Genomic DNA, 23,987 nt, shown 5'->3' with positions numbered 1-23,987 from the left:
ATAAACAAACAATCGTTTTACACAATTGTGAAATAGATAACAAAAAATACGACCTTGTAATCACACCTCATACACAAACAGTTGGATACATTAGAACAAAACGACAAACATTAAAGAGAAAAATAATAACTAAACAAAGACAAATAACACGAAAAAGATTTTCAAAAAATCGAAACGCATTTTCAGAATCAGAAACCAACAGTTTAGACGAACTTTATAAACTAAAAGAATCAATAGATAAAAATTGCCCAATTCACGATCAATTATATTTCTCTGACTCAGAAACAACTTCAAATTCATCAAAAAGAGGAAAAAGAAGAATAAAAAAGCAGTATAAACACAAACCAGTACATTTATACAATTGGAATCAACCAATTAGACACATTGATAATTACATATTAACAGTCATCGAACGAAAAAATGAGCTCAACGCACACCCCAGGTGAAGAAAGTCCAGATGATGATGATATCTTCCCCTTTATCGTAGATGCAACCACTGATAGAGGACAGCATATATTTTGCAAAAATTTACTCTTAAATTTGTTTGAACCCGGAATCAGTCCATGTAAAACAGAGTTCCCAGATGTAAAAATCAAAAGACAAATTATCGATCACTATCTAAAAGATATATGTAACCTAACACAACAATACGGAATCTACTCCATAGAATTCAACTCACCAAATCAGAATCACAATAAATATATAATTCAAACAGACGACCTTGATTTAGAATTTTCAAAAGTATTCTCAGAATATATAAAAAGCATCCAATATCATAACTCACAAAGAGCAAACTCCATATTCACCAATGAAGTTTTTGCGATAATATATAGTTATATATCGATATTAGAAAACGAAATCCAGATACCAAATGTCTCACCGACAGAAACATCTAAACATATAAGAGTACGACATGAAAACACACTACTCTCTAGTTTTCTAAATATAATTAAAGAAAATTTCACGAAAGATGAAGTTTCCCAACATACAAAACACGACTTACAAAAAATTTTGGCATGGTTCATAGTAGATTATTTCACACATAATATTGATTTAATTTCACAAGCAAGAAAAAATTTTAGACCCCAAAACTCAAACGATGATACTGCCATCACAGAACAATCAGACTATGTTTGGGACCCTGAATGGTCTCATCCCGCATTCATAAACTTCCCACAATCAATCTCAAGTCAAGCAATAAGTACAATATCTTATGTAAGAGATTATGTAAGAGTAATACCATTAACCATTGATGCAACACCATTAAACTATAATACATTTTTACCCGATATGCAAAATAATAGTTTAAACTCTACAGTCATACACAATGAAAACCTCAATGGAACTAGGAATCTTACTCAACAAGATATCCAGACACCATCACACTTCATAAATGAAGAAATCGTACACACAACAACTACACAACAAAGTATTTCACCAATACGTCCAAACTTAACAACACCAAGAAATACAAACCCTTCACAAACACAGGTAACCTTACAATCAACCGTTAAACCTTCGGTTGCCCCAAAATATTCACACATGGATTACCAAACATACAGACCCATGACAATACCGCCAAAAACACGCAAAACGTTCACTAGAAACAGTTTTGCAGACAATAATTATAATTACACACATCCATCAAAAACAAATTATCAGCCACGAAAAAATTTTAGTAATTATACAAGATCTCGAAACTGGGATAACTCAATGGCACCACCTAATTCAGTAAATTTCCAAACAAATTTACATCCTCCACAGGATCGTAGTGAAAACTATCCATTTTTTCAACAAAATAAAAATAAAAAACAAACATCTTATCAAATGGATTACTTATCCTCAGATGATGATTTCTTACAACCAGATATATTTGCACCCTATAATCAAGAATATCGTGGACAAGGAATACAGAAACCACATACAAATCATAGAATTTTTTCTCCACAACCGATAAATACACAAAATCAACTACCAATTCAACAACAAAACCCAATTAATACACAATATTTTCAACCAATTCAGCAACAAAACCCAATGATTGCAAACTCGTACCAACCAACACAAATGAAAAATGAAATACCACTCCCATATTATCTTCAACAACACGAAATAACAAGAAATCAACTTTCAAATTTTTCTCAAATGCCAAACGCAGCAGAATCATTACAAATGACAATGAATCCATACCTTATGGGTGGATCATCAATAACATCAAATAAACCTTTAATGGTATTCACAGGAACAGACCCTGAATATTCTGTAGAAGACTATTTAAATGCAGTAACAGCAAATTTAATTTTAAATATAGGACCCGAACCAATTAATACGCCACTACATCAAAACTGGATACATCGACGCACAGCTTTGATACAAACAACTTTAGATGGCGCAGCCCAAAAATGGTTTTCAGTATTGCCTATAGAAATAAAATCAAATTGGAAAAGGTTTACACAAGAATTTTCAAAAATGTTTGACTCCGAAAGAAACAAACAACAACAAAGAGTTTTATGTAATGAAATTCGCAGATTACCAAACGAAACCATCAAGCAATTAGCAGTACGCATCGAAAAACTAGTTCGAAAAGCATATTCAATAAATACACACGACTATAAAAACACAAAGATGACAGAAATCTTAATGATGACCTTAACACCGCAATTAAGAAAAATAGCAATAAAAAAGAGAGCATCCCATCCTTCTTCAATTCGAGAACCCGATTTAGATTTTCGAAAACTAGTAGACAAACTAGAACAAGCAGAAATCACAATGAAACTCGAAGAAACGGAAAATCTGAAATTACAATACGTAGAGAATTGAAACAGCTTCCACAAATATAAACAATATACAGGAATCAGATACAGACCTCGTTGAAAAAATCACTGAAATACTCAATATTTACGAAAAACACCCAAACTTTAAAGGCAAACCATCTTTCAAAAAATGGTGTAATTATTGCCGACGATACGGACATAGTATTTCTGAATGTAGACAAAATCAGCAAGACAATCAAAATAAACCTCAAAAATATAAAGAACCAAATAAATCATTCTATCAATACATGAAAAAAGATCAAAACCTACCGAACAGAACTGTCTACAGCAACAACTGTTCAGGAAAACCACTCCCGAACAATACAAATTATACAAGAAATCAATCACCATATAACTCAAGTTATAGAGGAAGATCACCAGAACGAAGAAACACGCAAAATTCATCACAAAATCACTACAATAGACCAAATAGTCGAAATAACTATTCCAGATCAAATTCAAATACACAAGGATTTGTTTCTAGATCTAATTCCCAATCGAGAAATAATTACTATCCAAACAATCAATCACGAAATTCATCATACAAATAGAAACTACTCCAATAATCGGAATAGAAGTTATTCAAAGAACCGAAACCATAATTACCCGAACAATCAATCAAGGAATAATTCATATAATAGATCGAACTATAACAGACCAAACAATAATTACCAAAATAGATCGCGAAATAATTCACAAAATCGACACTCAAGTTATAATAATCGTTATAGAAATTATTCCCAATCACCACACCGGAATAATAATAACTATAATAATTCTAATAATCGCCACAGAAGTAGTACACCTAAACATCAAAGACATATTAATCAAGTACAATCTAATCCAGAAACAACATCAGACCCTCCAGGTATTGATGACACAGTAACTGATACGTTACAACTCAATCAAATAAACTGTGGATCATCAGATTCAGAAAGCGATGCAGAAAACACTCTCTCCATCAATATGATAAAAGTCGAAAATGACTATGAACCTGTTATATATGAACAACCTTTTTCATCACACATATATGAGAATCAATCAGAACTCCTTGACAATTATTATATTGAACCCATCCATTCCACACCGACGACACAAAAAACTAATGAAATTAACACTACAAATCAACCCATTGAGAACGAAAAAACAAAATGCTTGAATACAAATCACATCTATCAAAACATACAAAAAGAACAACCCAAAGAAAAAATTTGGACAATACCATTTCTTTTAGAAAGTCCAAGAAGCAAAGAATTTCAACCACCAGATCTTGAAATTGATTTTTTAATTGATTCAGGAGCAGAATCAAATATAATAAACATTCCCACATGGAATGAAATAAAAACCTTACACCCAAAGCTAACACCTCTTGAAACCTCCAGCAAACTAGCAACAGCACAAGGATCAACATTAATAAACTACGGAAAAATTCAATTATTTCTTCTCCCCACAAGAACAATGGAGCAAAACAAAATTTTAACCAAACCATTTAAACAAATATTCCATATCACTGATATTAAACACAATATCATTGGAATACCATTTATCTCTAAATATATACCAACAATCAACATCTTGAATAGTAAAATATTAATCAAAGATAAATATACAAAAACAAAAGACACATCCCTAACATTTTTTCAAAGATTAAATAAACAACCACCATTCTTTTCAAAATTTTATCCAATATATAACCAACAAAGAAAACACCTGAAACCACTATCAGGAAACATCTATAATTTTTCCATCAAACAAGTTCACCAATATGATAAAAAACAAAACAAACAAAAATTTTATGTCAGATTTTGAATTCAAACCTATTCATAAGTTTTTCAAAATCACAATCTCATCAATAAAATATTTGAAAAACTCGAATTCAGATATTATTTCCTTACATGTATACAACAATACACCTTACCAAGTAACATTACCTTTAGGACTTTTAGGCTATTGCGAAACCAACGCTACAATATCACCAATACACGAAAAAGCATATCGTGTAAATAATATACTCCAATTACTAGATATTTGCCAATCCACAATCCTTAATGAAGAATTATCTATAAATAATATAATAAGTAACGAAAACAAAAATACGGATTATTTCACAAAAACCCCATATTTCAAACCTACATTCAACATAAGTAACTACACAGAGAAACAACAGAAATTTTTAACAATGTTTAATTTCCAACATTCACAAATAACACAAGACGAATTTGAAAAACTAGCCAAACAGCTAATTAAATATTCACCAGTCTATGCAACATCCAAATTTGATGTTGGCAAAATCAGCTCATCACTACATCTCCCATTAAAACCAGACGCAGTTTTCAAAAAACAAAGAGCAAGTAAGGTACCAATTCACTTACACGATAAAGTGAACAGATTACTCGACATTTTAGAACAATACAACATTATATCACCAGTAAACAAAGAAGAACAACCAAAAGGCAACACATTTATCAACCCTGTTATCATTCTAGCCAAAGGAGAATCATTAAAAATTGTTCTCGATGCTAGATACCTCAACTCACTCATAGATGAATCAAAGTGTAATTGGCCTATTGAACCAATACAAGTTATTTTAACAAAAATAAACGGAAAATATTTTACAACCGCAGATATGAATAGTGCATACAATCAAATGCCATTAGATGAACAATCACGACGTTTAACACAATTTGTTATTGGAAACCAACAATACGAATTCAACCGCTTATTCTATGGAATATCCATAGGACCAGCAGCATTTTCAGCTTTTATGAGCAAAATTTTTCGACCACTAATACTCAAGAAAAACGCAATCACCTATTTAGACGATGTTTTTATGCAATCACAGACAAAAGAGGAAATGTTCAATGTTTTAGAACAATATCACCAAATACTTCAGAACGAAAATCTGAAGGCCGCCCCCGATAAATCACACTTCTTTTTGACAAGAGTTAAATTCTTAGGACATAATATAGAAAGAAAAACAATCACTCCATTGAAATCACGTATAGACGCTATTCAAAAACTCCAACCACCAACAAATAAAAAGAAAATCCAAGAATTCCTTGGAATGTTAAACTTTTTAAGCAAATATGTTTATAAAATGCAATTATATCTACGACCATTCTATAATATACTTAGACAACAAAATAATTTTGAATGGATTACAGAACATCAAGCACGATTTGAAGAAATTAAAAAACTTCTAACTGAACAAATTTCAAACACAATTCCAGACTCAAATCAACCATTTTATGCAATGTGCGATGCTTCGAACTTTGGCATCGGCGCAGCATTATTACAATCACATAATGGTACAAATAAAATGAACCTCATATCAGCAAATTCTTGATTATTCACTCAAGCAGAGCTACGACTCTCAACTCTAATGAGAGAATGTACAGCCATAATATATACACTAACAGAATATGAATTTCTGATACTTGGATCAAACCATCCCACAGTTCTATTCACAGACCATAAACCAATCATCTTTCTTTCTACACAAAAGTCTAATCCAAACCACCGAGTTTATAGATTTCAATTAATTTTAATGAAATTCCCAAACTTACATATAGTTTGGACCGCAGGAAAAAATCTTGCATTACCAGACACATTAAGTCGAAATACACCACCTGAATTACTTACACGTAAAACCACAGTTGAAATACCCAAAAATATAAAATTCTACCTTGCAAAAAACGAAACATCACCCCGACTAGAATGCAAATATGCAGTAAAAACTGACGTTGAACAATCACAGATAAACAATCTACAACACTTCCCACTTTATTTAGATTGTCAAAATAATCACTATGAAGTTGATCTACTTGGAACATCAACTTTTAAACCAATCCCATATTCACAATGGATAAAAAATAACACCCAACAAAAAAGAATAAAACAACACCAGCCTAAAAAAGACCATTTTCCACTAATTGAAAAAGAAAATTTAACTGATAAAATAAACTTATCAGGACCACAAACAAACGATTCAAAATACACAATAAATCAAGTTTTTGACCTCCATGACCCACTTGATACAATACCCTTATCTAAATTAGAAATTGAAAACATTTTTCTCCCCCCCAACAGAAACAATTACAATTTCAACACTGAAACAATATCAAAACCTTGACCCAGTAATTCGACAACTGAAATCATGGCACAAATATAAAACTAAACCTATCAAAGCAGATTCAACTATTCTAGGAAACAAAACACTCCTCCGATATTTTCGAAAATTCAATAATACAACAATTAACGAAAACACAGACCTTCTAGAATACAAACTAAATGAATCTACAGTTCCCTGTCTCCCTTTAAGTATGATTCTCATAGCTTTTAATATTTCACATACACAAAATATTAAAGGACACTCTGGATCAGAGAAAACATATTCAAATTTTATACAAAACTTTTATTTCCCAAATGCACCAATTTGGATAAAAGTACTATGCAATGACTGTATAGTATGTCAACTGAATAAACCTTACCCAAATCAAAAACAAATAGCACAAAAACAAGATTTTAAAGGACAAAGTTTGTACTTTAATCATCGTATCTCATTTGATACTAAAGGACCAATTTCACCCTCATCCGAAGGAAACTCCTACATTATGGTAATTGTTGACGCATTTACACATTATGTAGCACTTAACCCAGTACCACATGGTAACGCTTATTATGCTTACACAACGCTTTATGAACACTGGATAGCAAAATTCGGACTACCAGAAATTTTATTTACAGACAACGGTACAGAATTCATAAATAATGAAATCATCACACTATGTCATTTATATAACATTAAACACAAACCACGTACATCTCACGCACCTTGGACAAACGGCTTAGTCGAAGGTATGAACCGTTCATTACAAGAATATCTCAGATGTATCATCAATGGCAATGATACAAGATATACCGAATGGTCAGCAGATGTAAAACTATTTCCCTTAGCATATAATTCACAAATCACGACAACTTTAGGAATGTCACCATATGAAATGGTTTTTAACCAAAAGCCACGCAAACCAATAATGTTTACAGCAAATTCTCATAAAAACGCACAAGGTTATTGTCAACCAAATAAAGACTCAATTTGTTATAACCTACCATTACATACACACGATGAAGATCATTTTCATCACCCACAAATTCTTAAACTAGCCTCCGGTACACACACCGAATGGATTTTAAACAGAGATAAAAAAACACAATGAAATTTACCAAAAAGTAACAAAAAAGTTGTTACAAAGGCAAAATATTAACGAACAAATAAATTCACGCTTTACACCAGCCTCCGATTTAAAAATTGGAACATTTGTTTTAATACCCAATTTTAATACTCAAAAAGGAATTTCAAAAAAATTACAACCCCTTCGTAAAGGACCATACCAAATAATTGCAAAACCCACTGATATCACATATAAAATTACCGACTCAAACAAAAAAGAAATCGTTCAACCCCGAAATAACCTATTACCTTATTATCCAAAAGAATACGCACTCCGCGAACTAACTCAATTATATTCTTTTACAGGTTTACAAGTTATTCAAAATGACCCACATACGGAAAATACAACGAAGGAACAAAAAGATTTTCACCTCAAAAACCAAATAACAAAATCAACCACCACAAAAAACAATACAAAAAATCTAGATCAAAATACATCTCAAAAAGAAAGAAAAAATAGAAAAATGACAGAACAAATAATACCCCAAGAACAAATCGACAAATCAGAACATAGAGAGTCTTCACGACTTAGAAATCAACCACGTAAAAATTATAAATTATTCATCCCACAATCTAAAATATTAAAGAAAGTTGAATTTCAAAAACAACTTTGATTCTACATTTAATAATCTTTGCACCTCTGAAACATTTTACACTTTCATTTTTCAAAATAACATGCTGCCAAACACGCAGCGATTCTAGTTCATAATTAGCCAACAGGGTTCATCCAATCCGTCACCTTCTATAACTTTAACACAAACCAACTAGACGAACAATATTAAACTCCAGGCATATCTATAACTATAACTCTACGACCTCCAGGTCAAAAATAAGCAAACCACTCCAACTTGACAACTAAAATAAATATCACCATAATATCATAACCCTCCCTTATCTAATAAACCAAAGATCAACAATATTTCCCCAACTCAGACCTCAAATATCCCCCAAACAAATATGTTAAATTAGCCTAAAGTAAAAGAACGACCATTTTATTTAGCCTAAAGTATAAAAAACTCAAAAATACCCCAGATCATTTGACAAATGAAAATAAAGACAAAGAAGACCTCCCGATCACCATAAAAATTGCCCCCAACAATTTTTTTTACAAAACTCAACCCACTTGTCAAAAAACTAATAAATAATCCGACCACACTTGAATATTGCCCCGAACAACAAAAAATATTCGATCACGAAGTCATTTCTTAAATGCTCTTCTATCAAACAGTCACTAAAATTATCACAAACCTCAAACAATTTTTTACGATACTTGAAACTTTCATAATATTTCTTTTTGATATCCTTGAATCTTTTCTAATAATCTTAATCATTTTTTGTAATATTTTTTTAATTTTCTACACTATTTTCGAACTATTTCTCCAACTTTCAAAAACCCTTGATTATATCCACAGGTACGATTTATACAACTTGTCTAAATGATACGAACTATTTTCAGTAGAACTGATATTTTTCTACTATTTGTAATTTTCATAACATTTCTATCATCCCTCATTTTGACCATATGCAAATGTATAAAGAAAGCAATCATCACATTCGCTCTAGCAACAATCCTCCTAATTCTTTTTTTAGAAGAATACTATAATAAACATAAACTTTTTCACTAAAAGAATAGACCAAAAAGCTATCAAAAATTGCTACCCAACAGTCACAAAGTCAGTCCTCACCGACATCATCCCAAGAAAACCCGACACCACTTTCAACTACCCAAAACCCCCAAACATCTACACGAATTTCTTTTCAAGATAACCCATATACCTTTGAAGAACGACACGCTCGCTTATCAGAACCACTAGAACCAGTTCAACGACAAGCACCTCTAAGCGAACCAACATATAACTTATACCCAACACTACCACAAGAATTAAGTAGAATAAGAAATCCTAGTCACAACCAAAATACAGTCGAAATAAATAGACAAATTATACATCCTCGACGAAACAGACATTTTCAAACTCCCCGAGTTCATTTTGATATACCTCAATCCCCATCACAAAACACTCCAGAAAACCCCATTGGTATATTACCAGAAACCCCTACGCTTCTTTCACAACGTAGCACCTCAAGCCTACCATCAGATTACTTAGGTTCAACACCAACATCTGAACAAATACGTGAAAATCCCTTTAACCCCCCAAACCAGGCATCACGACTACCATATTGGACAACACATTCATTTACACAAGGTGAACTAAATTTAGTCAATGATCCAATAGATATTTCTACGGATACAACAACATCCTCATCACTACCAGAAACATTATCACTACCATCAACACCATCAATAAGCCAGATTTCACCACCACCTTTTAACTTGAATTTTCCAAATAATCTCGACGCCAGATATCGAGAACAATCATCAACAAATATCCCTTTAAGACTAGATTGGAATACATTTACAGCCCCTCCACCATTATTTGGACAACATCTAGAAAGTAATCGCCTTCACAACTGGGCACTTAATAGATTACAATACCGGCAAGACATTCACGACGATATCCGTGATCACAAAATCCAAATACTCCAACAAAACAGTTTACAATTAAAGTTTGAAATCACAGTTAAATTAAACAACATTACTCAACATCCCTACCCATTAAACCCACCAAACATAACAGCTCAATCACTACCACCACCATTTATAACCACTGAAGTAATATATAAATACGACAGATATACCAAAAAGACAATTGGTTACATCACATTTTATAACCCATACTCAGGATTATCATACACATGTATATTCTAAAATTATTAATTTTTCTCCAACTCCTTTTTCTAGTAATCTCAAATCAAAACATAAACCCTTCTCCCCGCACAGGACCCCAAGATTTATTAGTAACACATTACGATTGTGAAGAAAACGAACAAAAAACACTACACAAGTATGCAATAAATCAAGTATCACAATGCGAAACAGAACCCCAAGCCATAGAAACTACAAATGTAATAGCAACACTTTATTCAAAAGCCCGAGCAACTACAGTTATAGGATATAAATTCACAGCAACATTTTCTGAAAAGAAAGTACATTGTTCACAAGTCTCAAACGGAAATAAAAACCGACTTGACCATGAATCATTCTACCAGAGTAATATAGAACGACTTTTACATCTCAATCCCGAAGATTGTAAAAACGAGTTACTCCGACTAAACATCACAAAAAATAAAAACACAGATAGAAAGTTAGTATATTTCCAAGTTTTTTCGGATTCTGTACATCAAGCAGAACTTGAAAGATATCAAGGACATATAAAACTAGATGAAAAGTACCCATATAATGGCGCACACGGACGATTAACTTATGATATACACGATAAACACTGGATACCACACATTGGTATAAATGACCCATCAAACTGCAAAGCAGACACAAAAAACAAAGGATACCAAGAGATCATGTTTTTCGATTGGAAAATACAACTCGAAAAAATACAACTCACACGAGATTTATCAGACAACACAATGATCTATCAAGGAATTAGATTACCTTGTAAAATCGACCAAGGTTATTGCGACCCTACAACAAGAACACAAGCAACAATTGTTTGGTTCCCCGAAGACACATGTACAACATTTCAAGTAGCAAAAATACATGCTCGTATGATAAAATTTCACGAAAAATATTTTATACAATCAATACCATATGAACAAGTAAATCCATTACGAAAAATAAGTTCTAATTTTAGAAAAATTCATAATATAGAAAATAAATTAACACGTTTTCAAATATATCAAGAAACAGAACTTGCATGTAAATACAGAAACCCACTTCACAAAACACAATACTCCGAAATACTAGTTGAATACGAAAAAGGATTCGACATGACCACTGGAAAAATAAAAGTCGACCCATACGCCACAAGTCATCCTCCAAATGAAGGAACATCATACATACCAGTTCATTTTCAAAAGAATACAGGTCAACCTGGTGGACATTTAAAGCCCCAGGACGATCAAAGCACACGTTTACAAGAACTATCACTAATGAATAGTACATATTTTGGTAATATCCACTATGATATTCACTTAGATATGAAACTAGACTACACGATTAGCCGAATTTTTCAAGAAATGTCACTCTCCGAATTAGAAACACTACACCAACTATGCGAATTAGAAAGAACACAAATATTACAATCACTTGCACTAGCAGTATTAAAAATACCCTACGCAGGATATTTACTATCAGGAAATAGATCAAATTTTTTAGACTATGAAGGAAACATCTTATGGTTTTATACTTGTACTAAAAAAGTATCACCACTATACGTTTTTGAAGATAAACGATGCTATAAAAGAATCCCTATCTTTTATAAGAATAAAGTACATTTCGTTGACACACTTTCACGAAGAACCTATTTCTGGGATACCGCAGTCCCATGTGGATCAGAAAATAGCCACAACGTAGTACAACTAAACCCTGATGAAGATAAATATTACCTTCTCACCCCATATCCCACATTAATGCAATCACTCAAAAAATTTTCACCAGAAAGCATTCGCGCTATCGCTCGAAACCCAAATATAGACTTACAATCAATAGGAATATACTCAAAATCAGATATTCAACATCACATTAGAACACAACAATTCCAAGAATTATTAACACAAATGGACACAATACAAAGACAATCAATTGACCAAAACTTACGCAAACTTGCCGAAACCGCAGGATTTGCTGACATCTATACGCAAGACTATAGCGGATATTTTAAAGACATTAAAGATTATATATATCTAAACGGTGAAAAATACCGTCCCCAAGATATATCACCTATCAATATTTTTAGCTTTGTTACACTCAAGAATGAAATTCTTGATTTTCTAGGATGGCCCTACTACATCTTAGAAAAACTGACTATTTTATACGCAATGTTTAACTTTATTGGATTTCTTTTTTCACTCTTAAAAGGAATCTATAACACATGTGCTATACACACACAAGTCAATAGACAAGCAAGTGTAGCACGCATACTATTTGCAGGATTTTTTGGAATCTTTTCTACATCTATAAACAAAATTCTTTTAGACGCACAAATAAAAGAATATAACACAAAAATAGCAACAAGACAGAACACATACGACGAAGAACATAACAATGTAGACACAACACCAACAGCACCACAGTTACCACCTCTACCACATAACCATCCATTATCCCTAGTCCCACGTAATTTTCGAAATTTAGCCATAACACATAACCAAAATTTTAGACCAACCATATCACAAAGTTCCATCCAACATATAATGCCACACCACTCACAAGATGAAAATACTTATGAACAAATTATAGAACAACCCCATACCACCGCTTTTCAGTCTCAAAATAATAATTTTTTTAGCCCACGATGAGCCGACAACTTGGATCCCTACACCGTTCAAATTCCCACCCAACCAACCTCACTACTCCCATTACAATAATACCACTTTTTGCTATCCCGCCACCCGATTTCCCAACCAGTAATGTAACATCAGGCATGAATTCCGATACTAATTCACACATCTCAGTTTTATACTCCACATCACAACTCAATAACCCGAATATTGAAACCCCCGATGAATTTGCCGACTCTGAACCATCTCCATCCAATAATTTTCCCACCAACCCCTCAATTTTTTCCCAACCCCCTTTTCAACCCATATTACCAAATAACCCTGACCCAACCAATTCTACACCCTCTTATGCTTCCCAAGTCACTCCAACCTACTCCTCACTTCACTCAGACCAATCATCTCATTCTCCAGATACCCCCCGAATCTCCCCAGAACTAGATAATTTCATTACCCTACAACAACAACCCTATCACCTTGACATCCCAACCATAAACCAAATCTCATTCACAATAGATTCATCCAACCCTCCTACCCCTACAGCCTCTTCAATTTATACTGAATCATTAGCACCATCATCCATATCTACTGAATCTTCACTCAGCACTAATAGAGCTTACCGCACTTTTAAAAGAAAGTTCCCCAACTATCCTTTCCCAGCGAAACCAGAAACAGCCCGTGAATATATCAACCATCCAAAACACACTAACACAAAAGAATTTTTAGCTATCACCTTACCCTCATTTCCACAATACACCTTAAACACCCCTCACGACACTAACGAGACACGTAACTTTGTAGACGAACACGTTTTAATGCCTACCCTTCCTTGGACCTCATATTATCATTTTACTAATCCCCTTTGCTTACCTTTATCTAGCACTCACATCGATATAGAACGAAATAAGGACATGCTATATCGACTCACTACACCACTAACATCTAGACAATTTACTTACATTGGATATAAAAAATCACTAAAAACACACACTGCACCCCGAGCAAATGAATATACACTAGAATATTACGATCAGAACATCATCAGAACTAATCAAGATCAATTCTTAGACGACGATCGCTTCGCTAACCCACAAATCACCGAGAAATTTTTCATTAAAACACCATATGTATTTACACTAAATATCTTCGATCGCAAGTTTGACCACATTATTTCAGAAGCACTAACAGACACACAAGCCTACGAAAGTTTTAAAGAACGCTTCCAAATATTTTCACTAACCTTTCATTTCCTTGCACCACATGAAAGAGATTTGCACTGCTCACACGATATTATGTTGCGCACTAAACAAACACACACATATACTTATTATCGTTTTATCCAAAATCACTTCGACCTACACACTCCCTCCAGACAACCACACCATCGTTTTCAATTCATCAATTCCAAATACACCTCACCATTCTTTCTTAACTTCACATATTGCATTAAAGATACTAACCTTCATGGTATTCTTCGAAATTATGATCCCACAACCCAAATGTATATTTTTTGTCCCATCACCAAGACCTTCAACGCAGAAGAATCCCGACCCTTCCTTATCCCACACGAGTTTGTACAACCTATAGAAATCCCCATTTTAGAATTCATCCATAACACTAAATTCAATCACAAATTATATAATCTAATCCAAAACACACCTTATGAATTTGCAGTTGGCACTGAAGAACTAACCACCATTAAAGCACTTCAATTGCTTTGGCCACTACTTCAAACTAAAAATATCATCCGCATTTTAGCTAAATTACTAACAACTTCAGATCTCATCCACGACATCTTCCCCCACGGTTTCTTCCCCGACGACTAACAGGTAAGTATGAATTATACATATTACTAACTAATTAAAATATTAGAAACTCACCATTCTTTATCCATGTATTCTTTAGAATTTTAGCCTTCACCCAACGATCATCTGAAAAATTCACAAAAGAAAATAAAAATTGAAAACTTCTTCAAACAGTTTAAAACTCTATTAATTTTTACACCAAATAATTAAACAAATATAATACCAATGCAGTAATTTAATTTATAAATTTTTCCCCCACAAGCAGTAAATCTGAAAATGATGAAAATTTGTAACTTAATTTTCCCCAACAACTAGCAGTAAAATTAAAAATTCTATGTAGTAAATTAATAAGAAGCAAATGCAGTACTAACCTTTTGATATATTTTCATTCACTCGCACAAGAATTCTATCCAAACTCGCACAGCTCGCCCACGAAGAATTGTTTAAATAATGAATTTCAGTTTCAAGCTTTCACAACTCAACAACTCTAACACACGATAACAAGTTTCAAGCTTTCCTTTAACCCGGTTGGAAAGGAATTATATACTAAACAAAACTAACCAATGCAGCTTACTAAACACCACAACACATAGCATAACAGCATGACTAAGAAAAGGAAACCAACGGTACCCAAACCGGATTAACCCAGTTTAAAACTGGATAATTTATTCTTTTGAAGACTATTATAAAGTCTAAGAAAGAAATAATAAAACACAAAAAAGTCGAAAGACAAACCCATACCACAAACAATACACAACCAAGAAAAAGGACACAACCAACAAAACATAAGAAAAACCACAACAAACCCAACATAAAACGTTATCACATAACAAGACCTCTCACAAAAACCGCATGCAATCATACTCCCACTCCTGGCCTAACCCACCAGGAAGGACGTCCTGAGCATGCTCTATAGCCGGCCTAACCCACCGCGCTACATCCACGCTTTGTGACCACACTCCTATTTTTAATAAGAGCTACTCAAGGGTGAGTAACTCTTCAAAATAACTGAACTAAAACAAAAAGCTTTTGTGAAAACAACTAACTAAAATCATAATAAAAAATATTAAACTAATAAAAGTTTTATAAAATGTAAATTACATTATGCAATACATAGATCAGAATACAACACCAAGGACGAACATCCAAAGACAAAACGACCCCACTACACTCGAGAAAGAATGGCCAACTACAATCAATATGCCGCTCACAATCACAACTCAAAGGATTTAGAGTACGACTTGACTTCGCAGAAAAGGACTTCATTGAACTAGACCAATGACCACCTCGATGTTCAAGTATACGTACAGATCCGAGTAACCAGGCATCCCCTCCATGCACAATCTCCACGCCATTCCTAGACAAGATCAAAAACACAAAGAAGTTCTCATTAATGAAACAGAAAAACCTGACATAGCCAACCATTCTGAAATCAGATTTGAGTTTGTTGCAAAGACCCAGTCGTTGTCATGAGATGACACAACGATCGAACCTGGAACTTCCCTAACAAGAGAACCCAGAAGAAATATGATGTTCGCCAAATACCAACGTCCATCATCCATCCTTTGAATTGCAGAAAGACTATTCTAAAAAACTCTGTAAAACCCGGATGGGTGGAACCTGATCTAAACTACATTTTATGATTGGATAAATTAGATATTTTACCAATGTAAAGTATTTAATATTAACCAATCATGATCCATCTGACTAACAATCCACTTATTTGTAAGTGCTGAAATTACTTGTAATTTCAGCACTAGAGAGATTTGAATTTAACTTAGAAATTAGTTGACTCTCCAAGAAGACTTCAGCAGCCGCAATAAACCAGTATACCCTAGATCTATTGAGCCTAGCAGAGACTAGTTAAACAACCTGAGACTAGATAGTATAAGAGTAAGATTAGGATCGGTATTAGACTAAGAAGTTGCACGAATCTATCTGGCCGAAAATAAGATAGCGTGACGAGCAGACGGTGTACCCTATCCGAAATTACTCTATGAGTTATACCCGTCGGTCCTAACTCATAAAGGTATTTTATTGTTGTTTTGGTATCGAAATTGGTATCTCTTCATTAGAAAAAGAAAAAAAGGGGTATGAAAAGAATGCTAATCATACAATTTCCATATACAGAAATTGTATGACTAGCATTTTTTTTTCAAAACTTTTTTTGTGAAAAAAAGGTTGAACAATCAATTCAACTGCTGGAAAAACATTTAAGCGTTATTTGTGCTGCTACAGCTTGAAACTTCAATTTTTTAAATATTTTTCCTGAAAAAAATACTAGTTATACAATTTCCATATATGAAAATTGCATGACTAGCATGTTTAGAACAAAAAAAAATTGGAAAAAAAAATCCAAAAATTCTAAATCGTAGATAGGTAAAGCAGCACTTCAATTTTGAACTTGATGTGAGCTGTTTGCAGTAACTCGTTTGTTTAAAATAGAATTTGTCAGACATCAAAACTTTCAAAACAAACATTGGTGTTTTTCCGAGAATCAAATGACATAAGACTAAATTTGGAGGTTGTATAAGTATCCTTATGCTATTTTTGGTTGCTTAAAAAAAGCTATAAGCGGCGAGAAAGTTGAGGGAAGCTGGGATGGTGGGGCTGTGAGCAATGTGTTTCAGAGAGAAACTATTGGAGGAACTGCAGCGTGGGTAAACGTCACCGGCGATCGATCGTCCGTACCTAACTAATAGTACTTGGATCTTCACCCGGTACAAAGTGGCTCAGGGTTCAAAGACCATCAGCAAACACAAATCGTTCCCGATCGCGGTTAACTTTCCTTTAGTTGCATCGGTCGCGGTAAACGTTCCTTTGGTCGCGCGGGTTGGCATTAAATTTCATTTGGTCGCGCGGGTTGGAGTTAATTTTCAATTGGTCGTGCCGATCGTGGTTAACTTTCCTTTGAGTGCACCGGTCGCGGTTAATTTTCCTTTGGCCGCGCGTGTTGGGGTTAACTCTCCTTTAGTTACATCGGTCGCGGTAAACGTTCCTTTGGTCGCGCGGATTGGCATTAAATTTCATTTGGTCGCGCGGGTTGGAGTTAAGTTTCAATTGGTCGCGCCGATCGCGGTTAACTTTCCTTTGGTCGCGCGGGTTGGAGTGAATTTTCATTTGGTTGCGCCCGTCGCGACTGTTTTTTTTATTGTGCTGGTCTTTTTTTGGTCGCCGGGTTGGAACCAAGTTTCATTTGGTTGCGCCGGTCGCGGTCATTTTTTTCTTGGTCGCGCTAGTTGGGGTTAAATTCCTTTGGTCACGCGGGTCGGAGATAATTTTCATTTGGTCGCGCCGGTCGCAGTTAACTTTTCTTTGATTACGCCGGTCGCTGTTGACTTTCCTTTGGTCGCCGCGTGGGAGTTAATTTTCATTTGGTGGCGCCGGTCGCGGTTATTTTTTCTATGATTGCGCGGGTTGCGGGTAATTTTCATTCGGCTGCGCGCGTTGGGGTTAACTTTGATTTGAACGCGTGGGATGGAGTTAATATTTATTTGGTCGCACAAGTCGCGGTTAACTTTCCTTTAGTTGCACCGGTCGCGGTAAATTTTCATTTGGTCGCGCGGGTTGGCATTAAATTTCATTTGGTCGCGCGGGTTGGAGTTAATTTTCAATTGGTCGTGCCGATCGTGGTTAACTTTCCTTTGAGTGCACCGGTCGCGGTTAATTTTCCTTTGGCCGCGCGTGTTGGGGTTAACTCTCCTTTAGTTACATCGGTCGCGGTAAACGTTCCTTTGGTCGCGCGGGTTGGCATTAAATTTCATTTGGTCGCGCGGGTTGGAGTTAAGTTTCAATTGGCCGCGCCGATCGTGGTTATATTTCCTTTGAGTGCACCAGTCGCGGTTAACTTTCCTTTGGTAGCGCGGGTTGGAGTTATATTTCATTTGGTTGCGCCGGTCGCGATTGTTTTTTTATTGTGCCGGTCTTTCTTTTGGTCGCCGGGTTGAAGTCAAGTTTCATTTGGTCGCGCCGGTCGCGGTTATCTTTCCTTTGATTGCGGTTTCAAAGACCATCGGCAAACACAACTTGTTCCACATCGCGGATTTCAAATTTTTCCCTTTGTCAGTTTCAGTCAAAACATTCCCCCAAATGCCGTAAACTTTTCTTTGGTCGCGGTTACCTTTCCCTTGGTCGCGAGGGTTGGCGTTAATTTTCTTTCGGTCGCGCGGGTTGGAGTTAATTTTCAATTGGTCGTGCCGATCGTGGTTAACTTTCCTTAAGTTGCACCGGTCGCGGTAAATTTTCATTTGGTCGCGCGGGTTGGCATTAAATTTCATTTGGTCGCGCGGGTTGGAGTTAATTTTCAATTGGTCGTGCCGATCGTGGTTAACTTTCCTTTGAGTGCACCGGTCGCGGTTAATTTTCTTTTGGCCGCGCGTGTTGGGGTTAACTCTCCTTTAGTTACATCGGTCGCGGTAAACGTTCCTTTGGTCGCGCGGATTGGCATTAAATTTCATTTGGTCGCGCGGGTTGGAGTTAAGTTTCATTTGGTCGCGCCGGTCGCGGTTATCTTTCCTTTGATTGCGGTTTCAAAGACCATCGGCAAACACAACTCGTTCCACATCGCGGATTTCAAATTTTTACCTTTGTCAGTTTCAGTCAAAACATTCCCCCAAATGCCGTAAACTTTTCTTCGGTCGCGGTTACCTTTCCCTTGGTCGCGAGGGTTGGCGTTAATTTTCTTTCGGTCGCGCGGGTTGGAGTTAATTTTCAATTGGTCGTGCCGATCATGGTTAACTTTCCTTTAGTTGCACCGGTCGCGGTAAATTTTCATTTGGTTGCGCGGTTTGGCATTAAATTTCATTTGGTCGCGCGGGTTGGAGTTAATTTTCAATTGGTCGTGCCGATCGTGGTTAACTTTCCTTTGAGTGCACCGGTCGCGGTTAATTTTGCTTTCGTCGCGCATGTTGGGGTTAACTCTCCTTTAGTTACGCCGGTCGCGGTAAACGTTCCTTTGGTCGCGCGGGTTGGCATTAAATTTCATTTGGTCGCGCGGGTTGGAGTTAAGTTTCAATTGGCCGCGCCGATCGTGGTTATATTTCCTTTGAGTGCACCAGTCGCGGCTAATTTTCCTTTGGTAGCGCGGGTTGGAGTTATATATCATTTGGTTGCGCCGGTCGCGATTATTTTTTTATTGTGCCGGTCTTTCTTTTGGTCGCCGGGTTGGAGTCAAGTTTCATTTGGTCGCGCCGGTCGCATTTATCTTTCTTTGATTGCGGTTACAAAGACCATCGGCAAACACAACTCGTTCCACATCGCGGATTTCAAACTTTTACCTTTGTCAGTTTCAGTCAAAACATTCCCCCAAATGCCGTAAAATTTTCTTCGGTCGCGGTTACCTTTCCCTTGGTCGCGAGGGTTGGCGTTAATTTTCTTTCGGTCGCGCGGGTTGGAGTTAATTTTCAATTGGTCGTGCCGATCCTGGTTAACTTTCCTTTAGTTGCACCGGTCGCGGTAAACTTTCATTTGGTTCTGCGGGTTGGCATTAAATTTCATTTGGTCGCGCGGGTTGGAGTTAATTTTCAATTGGTCGTGCCGATCGTGGTTAACTTTCCTTTGAGTGCACCGGTCGCGGTTAATTTTCCTTTGGCCGCGCGTGTTGGGGTTAACTCTCCTTTAGTTACATCGGTCGCGGTAAACGTTCCTTTGGTCGCGCGGATTGGCATTAAATTTCATTTGGTCGCGCGGTTTGGAGTTAAGTTTCAATTGGTCGCGCCGGTCGCGGTTATCTATCCATTGATTGCGGTTTCAAAGACCATCGGCAAACACAACTCGTTCCACATCGCGGATTTCAAATTTTTACCTTTGTCAGTTTTAGTCAAAACATTCCCCCAAATGCCGTAAACTTTTCTTCGGTCGCGGTTACCTTTCCCTTGGTCGCGAGGGTTGGCGTTAATTTTCTTTCGGTCGCGCGGGTTGGAGTTAGTTTTCAATTGGTCGTGCCGATCGCGGTTAACTTTCCTTTAGTTGCACCGGTCGCGGTAAATTTTCATTTGGTCGCGCGGGTTGGCATTAAATTTCATTTGGTCGCGCGGGTTGGAGTTAATTTTCAATTGGTCGTGCCGATCGTGGTTAACTTTCCTTTGAGTGCACCGGTCGCGGTTAATTTTCCTTTGGCCGCGCGTGTTGGGGTTAACTCTCCTTTAGTTACATCGGTCGCGGTAAACGTTCCTTTGGTCGCGCGGATTGGCATTAAATTTCATTTGGTCGCGCGGGTTGGAGTTAAGTTTCAATTGGTCGCGCCGATCGCGGTTAACTTTCCTTTGGTCGCGCGGGTTGGAGTGAATTTTCATTTGGTTGCGCCCGTCGCGATTGTTTTTTTAATTGTGCCGGTCTTTTTTTGGTCGCCGGGTTGGAATCAAGTTTCATTTGGTCGCGCCGGTCGCGGTTATCTATCCATTGATTGCGGTTTCAAAGATCATCGGCAAACACAACTCGTTCCACATCGCGGATTTCAAATTTTTACCTTTGTCAGTTTCAGTCAAAACATTCCCCCAAATGCCGTAAACTTTTCTTCGGTCGCGGTTACCTTTCCCTTGGTCGCGCGGGTTGGCGTTAATTTTCTTTCGGTCGCCCTGGCCGCGGTTAACTTTCCTTTGGTCGCGCGGGCTGGCGTTAATTTTCCTTTGCTCGCGCGGGTTGGGGTTAACTTTCCTTTGATTGCGCGGGTTGGAGTTACTTTTCATTTGGTCGCGCCGGTCGCGGTTAATTTTCTTTGATTGTGCCGGTCGCGGTTAACTTTCTTTTGGTCGTGCGGGTTGGGTTTAACTTTCCTTTGATCGCGCGGGTTCGAGTTGCTTTTCATTTGGTCGCGCCGGTCGCTGTTGATTTTCTTTGATTGTGCCGGTCGCGGTTAAAATTTCTGTGGTCGTGCGGGTTGGGGTTAATTTTCCCTTGATTGTGCGGGTTGCGGTTAGTTTTCATTTGATCGCGGCAGTCACGAACCTTCTAATCTGGTCGCGGCCGTGGTGGTGGCGTTCACGAACCTTCGATTTGGTCGCGGCGGTCGCAACCTTCTGATCATAATACAGCAACCTCGACCCCGGTAGGTAAAAAGGGATGGGGTAGGTTAAAGAGATCCCATTGCGCTAGGTACAATTTGGACTCGTAATTTGAGGCATATCAACTTACGACATCGATCAGGTTGCTTCTGGTGGTCTCATATGCAGATATATTGACCCAGTCTGGTGTGTGTTTTCCAAATTGAAACATATGTGCAAGGTATTTGACCAGACTGTCATTTTCTTCCAAGTGTTGAGTGCTGCCGAATAACCTTTCTGACTTCTGATAAAAAAAACAATAGGAGATACAACTTTACAGAGAAATTTGACGACTTGTTAAAAAGTTACAAACAGATTTTAAAAATTTCCGCTGTTTTTCTGGATTTAGGAAACCAATTGCTTCTTTTTCAAGGATTTGACCACTTTCCAATATAAAGGGTCGCCCTTTTTGATAATAATTCCAGACATCCATTTTGTCAGACTGACCCTAAAATTTTTCTAAAGGCGCCTAATTTTGAGGGAGAAGTGCGCGCCAAAAAACGCTTTATTTTGGTCAAAAAATTCCAAAAAGTGCCCAAAAATGCCTGCAGCACAGAAAGTTTGGTCAAATTAGGGTCCCTATAGTGATTGGCAGAGCTCTGAAAAAATGTCGAAAAAATGTCGACAAATTTTTACAAAATGGCCACCTCCCCCTCGATGAAATCGTATATTCGATCCTGATTATATTTGATTTTTTACAGATTATAATGGCTTTTTTTTGCATTGATTAATTTTTGCATTGATTTTTGCATTGATTAAACTATAATCGATTACTTATTCTTTTAATTTAGAGCCGCCTCCCGCTCGAAAATTCCGAAATTTTTTCCTTTATCTTCATTGAATTTTTAAATGGTGTCGACTAGTTCAAAATAGATATTGAACATGCGGCTTGTTAACTTACGATGTCCATGATGTTCTGTGTGATCCTCTCATATGCAGCCGAGACGTCGAGTCCCTGCGGTCTGTGTTCTCCAAGTTCAGACACAAACGCAAAGTTAGTTCTATTACTAATCGCTAGTTTCAGTTTCGATGGCATTTCTGCTGATGTCTCGTAGTAGGTCGACACGTATGAAAAACGAGCTCCTGTGGAGTTTGCGGATCTCGCAGAGCAAACAGCAAAAAAAGACAGAGCCAAAAATGTGAGGCCTATTTTTGACCGCATTTTGGGTAATTTGTTGTGATATTTGACCGAATTGAACAGAGTGAAAATGATCAACTGATCCGCTGGTGAACAGGTTTAATTTGTGACAATGAAGGACTCTCAATCTCCCTTTGAAAGAACCCTAAATCAAAGTAAACATGCGATAAGAGTATAGATATCAGAAAACAAACTATAGCATGTTGCAACACACGCCACAGTTTACTTTCTGATACATATGAAGATTTCAAACTACGAAGTTACCTAGATCAAATGTTTATTTTGATTTGAGTGGAATTGAATCCGTCGCCAAAGTTGCGACGACGTCGAACTATGTAAGTCTGTCGACAAGTTGCGACATTGTGAAAAATGCGGATATTTCATTTTTATATAAGAAGCATACAGATGAATCGATGTACCCAAAACCCACTGAAGATTTTCCTCATTGTAATTATTTTTTGTAACGCTATTTTTGGCCTGTTTTTCAAAAGTTTGCCTGCGGCGCAGAAATTTTGGCCAAAACAGAGTCTTTATAGTGGTTTGGGAGAGCTCAGAAAATCAAAAATTGATTTGGTCGACCTAAAAGAAAGGTCGACTAAATTTCCA

General features: G+C 36.4%; 1 protein-coding gene across 1 annotated transcript in view; it reads right to left on the bottom strand.

The window, feature by feature from the left end:
* LOC134852977 (adenosine deaminase 2-like) overlaps positions 1-23,472 on the bottom strand; it is a 95,426-nt gene extending 71,954 nt beyond the window's left edge. The window contains exons 1-2 of the mRNA XM_063868871.1: positions 23,145-23,472; positions 22,335-22,487 (exon numbers count right to left, since the gene is read on the bottom strand). Coding sequence (XP_063724941.1) covers positions 22,335-22,487; positions 23,145-23,405 — 414 coding nt within the window. The 5' untranslated portion in view covers positions 23,406-23,472. The remainder of the gene's footprint in view (positions 1-22,334; positions 22,488-23,144) is intronic.
* Between the last annotated feature and the right edge of the window lie 515 nt (positions 23,473-23,987).

This window comes from Symsagittifera roscoffensis, chromosome 8 (genome assembly GCF_963678635.1).
Source record: "Symsagittifera roscoffensis chromosome 8, txSymRosc1.1, whole genome shotgun sequence".
Taxonomy (NCBI): domain Eukaryota; kingdom Metazoa; phylum Xenacoelomorpha; order Acoela; family Convolutidae; genus Symsagittifera; species Symsagittifera roscoffensis.
This window is presented reverse-complemented; position numbering and strand designations above follow the sequence as displayed.